Genomic DNA, 12,459 nt, shown 5'->3' with positions numbered 1-12,459 from the left:
ATCAGCTAGATGAGGGAGAAGAGCAAAGAGGTGTCTGTATCCACTTAAGGAATAAATGAGAGAGGAAAAAGGAAGATGTGGCTGTGTACAGTTAGATTTTGAACTGGCCTGTGAACATTTAGGCAGGATAAGGAAAGTTGTATCCATTCTCTCCTACCAGCCAACCTTCCGCTTTGAAACTCACACCCAGTCTTGGGCCCAAGAACAGGTTACAAACAGGTGATGCGCCATCTCAGGGAGAGCATCCAGGAAAGTTCATGATTGGGTTTTTTTCCATGAGTTCATCTTGTTAGGAAGGAGTGTGTGAATGTGGACCAAGTTTACATCCTTTTCTAAATAAGAGTGACCTGGAGCATTTGTGATCCAGGGTAAAATCATGCTCTCATTAGCCTCTAAGACAGGTGAGAGAGCAGGTCAGCTCACTCATCTTGCATTTTCTGTAAGGAAAATGGTGTTTGAGGACCAATCCTCTAAAAGCATTTGACGTGGAACTTGCTAAATTACCAACACAGCAAAAAGTTACTTTATTCAGAATATTTCATTTTGAGCAATTTCCATATAAAAGAGTTACAGGTCAGCACTACTCTACTGAAATACAAGCAATTAGAATATCTGAGTCTTCATCTCATATTTAATACAAGATCATGGGAAAGTTACTGGAGGTGTTCCCAAGGCACTTAGCTCAACGTCATCATACCCAGGGTCCCCTTTCTTCCCCTGGAGCAGCCAGGGGCTCTCTTCTCCTTCCCCAGGATCAGCCACCTCTCTGGAGAAGTTCAGAGAAGAGCCTGAAATAGTAAAGAGAAGTTTGATTAGAACTGAGACATGGGGACAGGACAGAGCCCTACAGTGGAAGGGAGTCAAGCAAGTGGTGATGACAAAGCACCCCTGGGACCCAGGAGTGGGGAGGAGGCTCAGGCTATTTCACATCAGTTACAGTGAGGATAGATCCCAGCTCTCCTCTCAGATCCAGTTTATGTGGTTTCTGGGGCCTCAGCTCCTTTGGAAATCCTGCATCACAGGAGCTGAGGCTGTGCTCACACAGGAGCTCTGGGAAGACCTGCTTCCAGACTACACAATACCAAGGAGATGCTCAACAACAGGAAGAATCATAAAAAGGAATTTAAATGTTCTCCTTTCACAGGTGATAGATGCAAATTCACAATAAAAGGGAGACTGGAGACAGGAAAAATCTGAATTCCTCACTCACAACCCAAATCTGCTCTTAGTTGATGACCTCTGATCCCAAATGTTCACAAATAGTATCACAGGTACAGCCACAGATGACCCCTCCCCAGAAACTGCACAGGCCCTCAAATGGAGAAATATTCTTTTATAGTGAATGAGTGTCTTCTCCTGGCTACTGAAATAACTACAGCAAATTAGACCTTCAGTTCAGTTCAGTTCAGTCACTCAGTCATGTCCAACTCTTTGTGACCCCATGAATAGCAGCACGCCAGGCCTCCCTGTCCATCATCAACTCGCGGAGTTCACTCAAACTCATGTGCATTGAGTCAGTGATGCCATCCAGCCATCTCACCCTCTGTCATCCCCTTCTCCTCCTGCCCCCAATCCCTCCCAGCATCAGGGTCTTTTCCAATGAGTCAACTCTTCGCATGAGGCGGCCAAAGTATTGGAATTTCAGCCTCAGCATCAGTCCTTCCAATGAACACCCAGGACTGGTCTCCTTTAGGATGGACTGATTGGATCTCCTTGAAGTCCAAGGGACTCTCAAGAGTCTTCTCCAACACCATAGTTCAAAAGCATCAATTCTTCGGCGCTCAGCCTTCTTCACAATCCAACTCTCACATCCATACATGACTACTGGAAAAACCATAGCCTTAACTAGACGGACCTTTGTTGGCAAAGTACTGTCTCTGCTTTTTAATGTGTTATCTAGGTCGGTCATAAGTTTCCTTCCAAGGAGTAAAGAAAGAAAGGAAAGAAAGTGAAGTCGCTCAGTCGTGTCCCACTCTTTGCGACCTCATGGACTGTAGCCTATCAGGCTCCTCCATCCATGGGATTTTCCAGGCAAGAGTTCTGGAGTGGATTGCCATTTCCTTCTCCAGGGGATCTTCCTGACCCAGGAATCAAACCCAGGTCTCCCGCATTGCAGGCAGATGCTTTACCATCTGAGCCAAAGGAGTAAGGGTCTTTTAATTTCATGGCTGCAATCACCATCTGCGGTGATTTCTGGAGCCCAAAAAAATAAAGTCTGATACTGTTTCCACTGTTTCCTCATCTATTTCCCATGAAGTGATGGGACTGGATGCCATGATCTTAGTTTTCTGAATGTTAAGCTTTAAGCTAACTTTTTCACTCTCCTGTTTCACTTTCATCAAAAGGCTCTTTAGTTCTTCTTCACTTTCTACCATAAGGGTGGTGTCATCTGCATATCTGAGGTTATCGATATTCCCCCCAGCAATCTTGATTTCAGCTTGTGCTTCTTCCAGCCCAGTGAACTGATCACAAATGCGGAGTCTATGACCCACCACCATGGCTTAATGTTAAGGTCACCATGTATCATAGACTTTGTACTTGTTAATATTAACATATGAACAGAGCTCATCTTAGATTATAAAAATGTTTCACCCAATTCAATACTGCAATATATATTTTTAAATCTCTACCTTTCATGTATCAGTTCAGTTCAGCCACTCACTTGTGGCTGACTTTTTACCACTGAATGGACCGCAGCACTCCAGGCTTTCCTGTCCATCACCAACTCCCGGAGCTTACTTAAACTCAGCTCCATCGAGTTGGTGATGTCATCCAACCATCTCATCCTCTGTCATCCATCTCTTCCTGCCTTCAATCTTTTCCAGCGTCAGGTTCTTTTCCAATGAGTCAGTTCTTCACATCAGATGGCCAAAGTATTGAAGCTTCAGCTTCAACATCAGTCATTCCAATGAATATTCAGAACTGATTTCCATTAGGATTGACTGGTTTGATATCCTTGCAGTCCACACCACAGTTCCAAAGCATCAATTCTTTGGCACTTAGTTTTCTTTATAAATATGCTCAATTAATCAATAAATTTCTCTTTTGGCCATGACACAATGCTTGTGGGATCTTAGTTCCTTGACCAGAGTTGAACCTAAGCCCTAGCAGTAAAAGCACAGAGTCCTAACCACTGGACTACCAGGAAATTCCATAACCTATAAATCTTAATGCAAGCATATCACATATAAAATGATAAGTTTATGTCACATTATGGAGACATAAATGCCAAAAGTAGTGTGATTCCTCACTCCTTACAAGGAATCTAATGGCATTAAATATGGCATATGGTCAAGATGATGCTATCAAATGTATGAGATTACCTATATTTTGAATCTCTAAGAAGGCTGGGCATTGAGGAGCACAAATTCACCCTTTCCAGATTGAAAAATAGTAGATCAGCTGACCCCACTCACCTTTCTGGGGGGATCTCACCCCATTCTCCTCTGGGAACACTTTTTCCTCACTCCTCTGAGAGGCAGGAGGAGCCCCAGGCACTAACACCTCTTCAGCATCATCGTAATTTTCAGCAGAGACATCAGTCCTCTGATCTGGGGGTTCCAAGAGAGACAAGGGGATCTGATGAAACCACAGTAAGTGGGTTGGTCTGGGAAATATCTAAGATCCCTTATGATCAAGAGTTTCTGAATTGCTAAATAGAGGCACCAGTGACTTCTTGATTTAAAAGACTTCTTCTCTAAGACCATGTTTCATTTTGATGTACCCATAAACCAAAACATGATTCTATATATCTTAAGATTTCCTGAAGGAAACTACATATCACAAAGCTACTCTTATGCCACTGAACATTACTAAAGTACTTCAACAAATTGTGCTTTACAGATGTTATTTTTTAAAACATTGTGTGCCTGTTGTGATTCTGGACACAGAGAGACCAGCCCCAATGTGAGACACCACAGAACAGCCAGAGAAGGAGAAGGATGAATCCCATCTGGACACAAGGGATGCCTCTGGTCCATCAAAGGAAGACTGTCCCCCTTGCATCTCGTCACTATGAGGAGGGAAACTGTCCTCCCCAAAGCCCAGCCGAGGTGGGTTCACCTTCTTTACCTGGTGCAGATCTGTAGTCACTGTACTCCTCACCGTCCCTGGTGTAATACGGCAGTTTAATCACTGAGTCATCTGACAGGAGGCCTAATGTGGAGACAAACATCACAGAACACACAGAACGACCCTCCCCACACCCACGGGACCTGTGTTAAGACTGGGAAGGGACAAGCCTGGCTCCTGCCATGTAAATGGAGGCTGGGGGCTCACAGGGCTCGAGAGGCCATCCTGCCACTTTGGAGAGCCACCTCTGTGAGCCTGGGGCACATGCAGGGTCTGTGGATGCTGAGAAGACCCGCACACCCAGTAAGTGGTGACAACCAGAGGTCCCAGGAAGGCAGAGAGAGACATCTACCTGGACTACCAAGAAGACTCTCTTTCCGAGTCACAAAGTCATCGAGCTCCTCATACACGGCTTCAGCAAGAGCATCTTCATGGCTGGATAAGGCTGAGAGGTCCCCCAGCAGGTCAGAGAAGCCGCCCCAGACACCCCGATCCAGCCAGCCCACCTTCATCTCCCCAGTGCTCACACGGGGGCTGCCAAGGCCTCAGCTTAACCTCCCACCCTGTGCACCGTGTCGGCACCTTCTCCCCTCATCTGACCTGAATCCACAGCTCAGCCCCAACTTGTCTGGTCTCAAAGGAGAGTACATGACTTATGAGAGTTCACGCCCTAGTCCTAAGAACTTCTGTCTACTCAGCCCTTAGAGCTCAGCATGGAGCACATGGAGTCTTCAGACTAAGAACAGAGACCTGGCCCAGGTTCCCCTCCTAACATCTGCCCCATCTCCTGCCTCCACACACTCTCCCTGGTCCCCAGTTCCCCCTGCCGCCCACCTCTGCGCTCTGCTCTCCATCTGAGCAGCTGAGTCACCAGGATGACAAGGACCAGGAAGAGAAGTGCCCCCAGGATGAGGCAGAGGACCCCAGGCAGGGAGAAGACACCAGGGAGAGGATTTGAGGTTGTTCTTGTCCCTAAGGAAAACAAGGGAAGAAGGTTGGAGAAGGTCACACAGAGGCACAGAGAAACCCCTGCCAGCATTTCCAGGGAGCTCCAGATGATGGCGTCCCAGCCTCAGACACAAGTACACTAACAGACTGGCCTCCTCTGGGTCTCCTCCTGAGACAAGTCAACTCCACTCTGGCCAATGTGGCCCTGAGGCAGAGCCAGGGATTGCCAGGGAGCTGCCCTGCCGAGACAGCCTCTGAGGACCCAGCTCATCCCCTCTCCTTGGGCTTCAGGAGACAGAGCATCAAACAGTCCTGGGATCCGCACCTCACTGATGATGAACAACACACAGGGGCAAGTGGGAGTTCCTTAGATTCTACAACATGGGAACCAGACTTCCTTGGACCCCCAGGCATGAGAACATTTGACCTTGGGAACCAAGGCAGGGGATTTCCCCAAAGTAATGCCCTGGCTCCTCCCCAACAGCCACGGCTCCTCACTCTTTCCTCTTCTGAGCTGTCAGAGAGCCCACAGAACAGGTCCCCAGTATTTGAGTATTCTCCCCTGCCCGTGGATGGATCACAGTACCTGCTGTAGTCGCGGGCAATGCTGTCCTTGCACCTAAAGAGAAAAACAGCAGCTTGGAGCAGAGTGATATGCCAGAACACAGGGCAGCTCATTTTACCCTCCTGAGCCTGAAATCACCCCTCAGTCTCTGCAACATCAGTGTCCAGTCCTCCCAGCTCCCTGATCCTAGATCAGAGCCCCAGCACCAAGATGCTGTCAGGATACAAACTCCCAACCATACCCGGCTCAGCCTGCTACCCCATGCTGCCCCAGCTCACCCAGGGTGGACCCCAAGCCCCTCGCTCACCAGAGCACCTCACACCAGCATCCTCCTCATGCTTGCAGTCGCTCTGCCCCCAGGGCTCCGCAGCACAGTCCCACAGGGAGGACTCCCGGCCCCCACACCGCACCTCGTCCAGCCAGATGCTCCCATTTCCAGGGCCAAACGTCGCAGCCTGCAGGGCTTCCAGGGCCTGGCCACAGCCCAGCTGCTGACACACCACCTCGGCCTCTGCCAGGCTCCAGGAGTCATCGCACACGGTGCCCCAGGAGCCGCTGTGCCAGACCTCCACCCGCCCTGAGCACTCGCTGTCTCCTCCCCTGAGCCGGAGCTTCTCTCTGTCTGAAAAGGCAGCAGCCCCTCCTGTGACTCCCATGGTGGGAGGAAGGAGCCCCTGGGAGCCACAGGGGAGTGGGTGGAGCTGACGTACCTGTGCAGGGGGCAGCAGCTGGACAGCTCTTGGGTCTTCTTCCTACAAACAATGAACAAAAGACTGAAAATATGTATATAAAAGAATTGAAGCTGATAGAAATAAATACAAATTCAAAACAACACACACACACACACACACACAAAATAAGGATAAATAGTACCTGTCATAAAGTATCAAAATTTGAATATTCTTTCCAGATCATCCTATCAAACCTCCTACCCCCTCTATGCAGAGAACCTCTGTGAAAATGATGGCAGGACCTCTGTGAGGGGTTGCTCATTTTCATGGTCAAAGACTTTACCACCTCTCAGTTCACAGGGTTTAACTGTAGGGAAAACATCATCAATAAAAGGTCTAACAGTTTAATGCCTCTTTGGCCTTCAAATGGAAAAGACAAAGAGATGAAAAAAGAGAGGCAAGGAAGAGAGTGAGCCTCTGCTTTTGAAATATCTCTCATCACATTCTTAGCTGTGGGTTTGTGTATGTGGAGGGGGAAGGAAGGAAAAAGAGAAACAGAGAGAGAAATGTAGAAGGAATAAGGTGCTATGGTTTGACTATTTGTCGCCCTCCCCAACATTTATTTATTTCATTCAACATTTACTGTCAACATCTCAATTCCCAATGTAACAGTATTTATTGGTAGAGCTTTCTCAAACTCTTCCAAAAACAGAAGAAAGGAACACTTCCAAATTCACTTTATGAGGCCAACATTATTCTGATACCAAAGCCAGATAAGGACACCATGAGAAAAGAAAATTATGGGCTAATACTCTGATAAATATAAGTGCAAAAATCCTCAACAAAATATTAGAAAACTGAATTAACTTGACAATAACATTAAAAGAATCATACACCATGATCTAGTGATATTTGTTCTACAGATGCAAGGATAGTTCAACATTCACAATTAATCAATGTGATACACCAAATAAACAAAATGAAGATAAAAATTGTATCCTCAAAGGATGCAGAAAAAGTGACATATTTGACATCCATTTATGGTAAAAATTCTTTTACAAAGTAGGTATAGAAGGATTGCATCTCAACATAATTAAGGCCATGTGAGAAATTCACAGCTAACATCATACTTGACTATAAAAAAAAAAAAAGCTTTTCCTTTGAAATCAGACACAAGACAAAAATGTCTACTCTCACCACTTTTATTCAACTTAGCTTTGCTAGTCCTATCCAGGTCCATCAGGCAATAAAAAGAAAATCAAGGTATCCAAATCTGAAAGGAAGAGGAAAAATTGACACGTTTTCCAGATTGGAAAATGAAAGTATTAGTCGCTCCCTCATGTTTTGTCTCTTTGTGACCCCAAGGAATATAGCCCACCAGGATCCTCTGTCCATGGGTTTCTCCAGACAAGAATACTGGAGTGCGTTGCCATTTCCTCCTCCAGGGGATCTTCCCAACCCAGGAGTTGAACCCAGGTCTCTTGCATTGCAGACAGATTCTTTACCATCCAAATCATGAGGAAAGAAACTCCCTTACTTGATATTATATGTAGAAAACACTAAAGACTTCACCAAAAATATGAGAACTAATACAATCAGTAAAGTTGTAGAATGAAAAATCTATATACAAAAATCAGTTGCATTTCTATACACTAACAAGAAACTGCCGTAAGGAGAAAACAATTCTATTTACATTTGCAAGAAAAATGGATTAAAAACCTAGGAATAAATTTAACCAAGGAGGTGAAAGACCTGTACACTGAAAACTATAAGAGACTGATGAAAGATACTGAAGATGACTCGAATAAATGAAAAGATATTCTCTTCTCATGGACTGGAAGATCTAATATTATTAACATGCCCATACTATCCAAAGCAATCTACAGATTCACTGCAATCCATATCAAAATTCCAATAGAAATTTTCACAGATACAGAAGAAATAATCCTAAAATTTGCATGGAACCACAAAAGATGCTGAACATCAAAGCAATCTTGAGAGCGAATAACAAAGCTAGAGGTGTTGTGCTTCCTGATTTCACACTATATTACAAAGCTATACTAATCAAAACAGTATGTTGTTGGTATGAAAATGAACACAGAGATCAATGGAACAGAATAGAGAGCTCATAAGTAAACCCACATTTCTATGGTAAATTAACTTTTGACAAGGAAGCCAAGAATATACAGTGGGGAAAGGACAGCGTTTTCAGTAAATGGCATTGGGAATACTGGACAGTCACATGCAAAAAATGAAACTGGACCACTATCTTACACCATTCACAATAATTAACTCAAAATAAATTAAAGACTTGATCACAAGTCCTGAAGCCATAAAATTTCTACAGGAAAAAACAGAAAATAAAATCCTTGATGTCATTCTTTGTGATGATTTTTTTTGGATTTGACACCAAAAGCAAAGGGAACAAGAGTAAAAACAAGCGATTGTGATGACATAAGGCTAAAAAGCTTCTGCCCAGTTAAGGGAACCATCAACAAAATGAAAAAGCAACCTATGGAAGTAGAGAAAATATTTGCATATTATATTTCTGGTAAGGATTATTATGCAAAGTACACAAGGAGCTCAAACAACTCAGTAGCAAAAAGGAAATCTGATTTTTTTAAAATGGGCAGAGAACCTGAACAGACATTTTTTTAAAGAATACATACAACTTGCCAATAGGTACATGAAAGCGTGCTTAACACTACTAATCATCAGAAGATACAAATCAAAACCACAATGAGATATCACCTCATATCCTCTAGAAAGGCTTTTATCCAAAAGAAGAAATAACAGGAGTTGAGGAGAATGTGAAGAGACAGGAAAGCTTTTGCACAGTTAGAGGGAATGTAAATTGATGTAGCCCCTATGGAAACAGTTGAGGTGCATCAAAAATTAAAAATAGAACTGCTGAAAAAGATGGCGGAGGAATAGGACGGGAAGACCACTTTCTCCCTCACAAATTCCTCAAAAGAACATTTCAATGCTGAGCAAACTCCACAAAACAACTTCTGTAGGCTGGCAGAGGACATCAGGCAACCAGAAAAGCAGACCACTGTCTTCAAAAACAGGTAGGAAAAAATATAAAAGATGAGAAAGGAGACAAAGGAGGTGGGGAGGGAGCTCCGTCCCGGGAAGGGAAGCCCGTCCTGGGAAGGGAATTTTAAGAAGAGAGGTTTCCAAACACCAGGAAACACTCTCCCTGCCGAGTCTGTGGCGAGCCTTGGAAACACAGAGGGCAACATAACAGGAAGGAAAAATAGATAAATAATTAAAACCAACAGATTACAAGCCCACCAGTAACTCCCCCAGCAGAAAAGCAGCACAGACGCCTGCATCCGCCATTGGGAAGTGGGGGCAGGGCAGGGACGCGCAGGAGGGGCGGGCTGCAGTGCTTTGTAAGAATCGGGCAGGAACGCCCCACGCGCAACCAGAACGATCTAACTTGGGCTAGCAAACCAGACTGTGGGATAGCTACCACGCGAAAAGCTCGAACATAAGACACCGCCAGGACTGAGCACAGAACAAAGGATGGAACGGAAAAAGCCGGCTGCAGACCATCCCCCCCCGGGGACAGGCAGCCAGAGCTGTAAGGACTGGAAAGGGGCAATTGCAGACCTGGAGAGACTTCACTTACCTAACTGCAAGCAGGCTCCTTTGCTAAGACTTCTGGGGGTGCTGGACAGTCACAATCTGCCTCACGGGGGGCGCCAGCGGTCCACCCAGAAAGCTGAGCAGCAGCAGCAGAAAAGGAGACAAGCCTTGGCGATCGCGCTTGCCAAACTCCTGAGCTACTCGGACCTGGGAAGGGCACAAAGCGCAGTCCCAGCCAAATCTGTGCCTCTGAGGGCTGCCTGAGCGCCGAACCTGAGCGGCTTGGTCCGGGAAAGTGCACGCAGCCTAGGGCCGGCCCCAGACGGTTCCCGGCTGAGCATCGTAGAGCTGGAGCGGTTTGTGCGCCGCGAGAAGGGACAGGTCAAGCGGGGCTGAGACACTGTGTGCACACGACAGTGCTATTTGTTTGCAGCATCCCCCCTCCCCACAGCGCGACTGAACTAGTGAGCCTAAAAAACCAGCAAACAGAAGAAGTTAAACAGAGGGAACCACCTTGGAAGTGATCCCACACGGCCCATAACATCAGAGAAGGGCCAGATATGTTTTTAATATTTTTAAAATCATTTCTTTTTTGTTTGTTTTTTTGTTTTTTGTTTTTTTTCTTTTTTCTTTTTTTTCTAACTTTTTTTTAATTGTTAAGTCTTCTATTTCTCCTCTAATTTTTATTTCTATAACCTACTATTACTATTAAAAAAAAAAGACTTTTTTTTTTTAAGGCAAACACCATATATAGTCTTTGGATGGTTGTTGGTGGGGTTTTTTTTTGTTTGTTTGTTTGTTTGTTTTTTGTTTCTTTTTTTAAATAATTTTTTTTTCTTTCTTCCTTTTTCCTTCTGCTTTGCTTTAATATTGTATCTTTAAAAATCCAACCTCTACTCTAGATTTTTAATCTTTGCTCCTAGGTTTTTGTTGTCAATTTTGTACATTTAAAAACGCAAACTTCACTACCCAAGTTTACCTGAGAGCGAGATTACTGGCTTGACCACTCTCTCCTCCTTTGGACTCTCCTTTTTCTCCACCAGGTGGCCTCTGTCTCCCCTATCTCTTCTCTATCCAACTCTGTGAATCTCTGTGTGTTCCAGACGGTGGAGAACACCTAAGGAACTGGTTACTGGCAGGATTTGTCTCTCTCCTTCTCATTCCTCTCTCTTATCCTCCTGGTCACCTCTGTCTACTTCCTCCCTCTCCTCTTCCCCGTATAACTCTGTAAATACCTCTGAGTGGTCCAGACTATAGAGCGCACATAAGGAAGTGACTACTGGCTAGCTTGCTCTCTCCTCTTTTGATCTCACCACATCTCATTCCAGTTACCTCTAACTACCCCCTCCATCTTCTCTTCTCCTTGTAACTCAGTGAACCTCTCTGAGTGTCCCTCAATGTGGAGAAACTTTTCATCTTTAACCTAGATGTTTTATCATCGGTGCAGTATAGATGGAGAAGTCTAGAGGCTACTGTAAAAATAAAACTGAAAACCAGAAGCAGGAGGCTTAAATCCAAAGCCTGAAAACATTAGAGAACTCTTGAATTCAGGGAACATTAAGCAATAGGAGCTCATCAAATGCTTTCATACCTACACCGAAACCAAGCTCCACCCAAGGGCCAACAAGTTCCAAAACAAGACATACCACGCAAATTCTCCAGCCACACAGGAACACTCCCCTGAGCTTCAATATACAGGCAGCTCAAAATTATCCCAAAACCTTTGATGTCTCATAACCCATTACAGGTCACTCCACTGCACTCCAGAGAGAAGAAACCCAGCTCCACCCACCAGAACTCCAACACAAGCCTCCCTAACCAGGAAAACTTGACAAGCCACTGATAGAACCCCACCCACAGTGAGGAAGCTCCATAATAAAGAGAACTCCACAAATTACCAGAATATAAAAAAGCCACCCCAAACGCAGCAATATAACCAAGATGAAGAGACAGAGGAATACTCAGCAGGTAAAGGAACAGGAGCGTTGCCCACCAAACCAAACAAAAGAGGAAGAAGTAGGGAATCTACCTGAGAAGGAATTCCGAATATTGATAGTGAAAATGATCCAAAAACTTGAAATCAAAATGGAATCACAGATAAATAGCCTAGAGACAAGGATTGAGACGATGCAAGAAAGGTTTAACAAGGACCTAGAAGAAATAAAAAAGAGTCAATATATAATGAATAACACAATAAATGAGATCAGAAACACTCTGGAGGCAACAAATAGTAGAATAACAGAGGCAGAAGATAGGATTAGTGAAATAGAAGATAGAATGGTAGAAATAAATGAATCAGAGAGGAAACAAGAAAAACAAATTAAAAGAAATGAGGACAATCTCAGAGACCTCCAGGACAATATGAAACGCTCCAACATTCGAATTATAGGAGTCCCAGAAGAAGAAGACAGAAAGAAAGATCATGAGAAAATCCTTGAGGAGATAATAGCTGAAAACTTCCCTAAAATGGGGAAGGAAATAATCACCCAAGTCCAAGAAACACAGAGAGTTCCAAATAGGATAAACCCAAGGCGAAACACCCCAAGACACATATTAATCAAATTAACAAAGATCAAACACAAAGAGCAAATATTAAAAGCACCAAGGGAA

General features: G+C 44.5%; 1 protein-coding gene across 1 annotated transcript in view; it reads right to left on the bottom strand.

The window, feature by feature from the left end:
- Positions 1–496: 496 nt before the first annotated feature.
- Positions 497–12,459, bottom strand: part of LOC138437849 (antigen WC1.1-like) — a 56,218-nt gene continuing 44,255 nt past the window's right edge. The window contains exons 8-15 of the mRNA XM_069585820.1: positions 6,295–6,336; positions 5,892–6,206; positions 5,606–5,638; positions 4,906–5,043; positions 4,424–4,516; positions 4,072–4,155; positions 3,417–3,551; positions 497–788 (exon numbers count right to left, since the gene is read on the bottom strand). Coding sequence (XP_069441921.1) covers positions 643–788; positions 3,417–3,551; positions 4,072–4,155; positions 4,424–4,516; positions 4,906–5,043; positions 5,606–5,638; positions 5,892–6,206; positions 6,295–6,336 — 986 coding nt within the window. The 3' untranslated portion in view covers positions 497–642. The remainder of the gene's footprint in view (positions 789–3,416; positions 3,552–4,071; positions 4,156–4,423; positions 4,517–4,905; positions 5,044–5,605; positions 5,639–5,891; positions 6,207–6,294; positions 6,337–12,459) is intronic.

This window comes from Ovis canadensis, chromosome 3 (genome assembly GCF_042477335.2).
Source record: "Ovis canadensis isolate MfBH-ARS-UI-01 breed Bighorn chromosome 3, ARS-UI_OviCan_v2, whole genome shotgun sequence".
NCBI classification, from domain to species: Eukaryota; Metazoa; Chordata; class Mammalia; order Artiodactyla; family Bovidae; genus Ovis; species Ovis canadensis.
The sequence above is the reverse complement of the archived record's forward strand: the minus strand, read 5'-3'. Positions and strand labels throughout refer to the sequence as shown.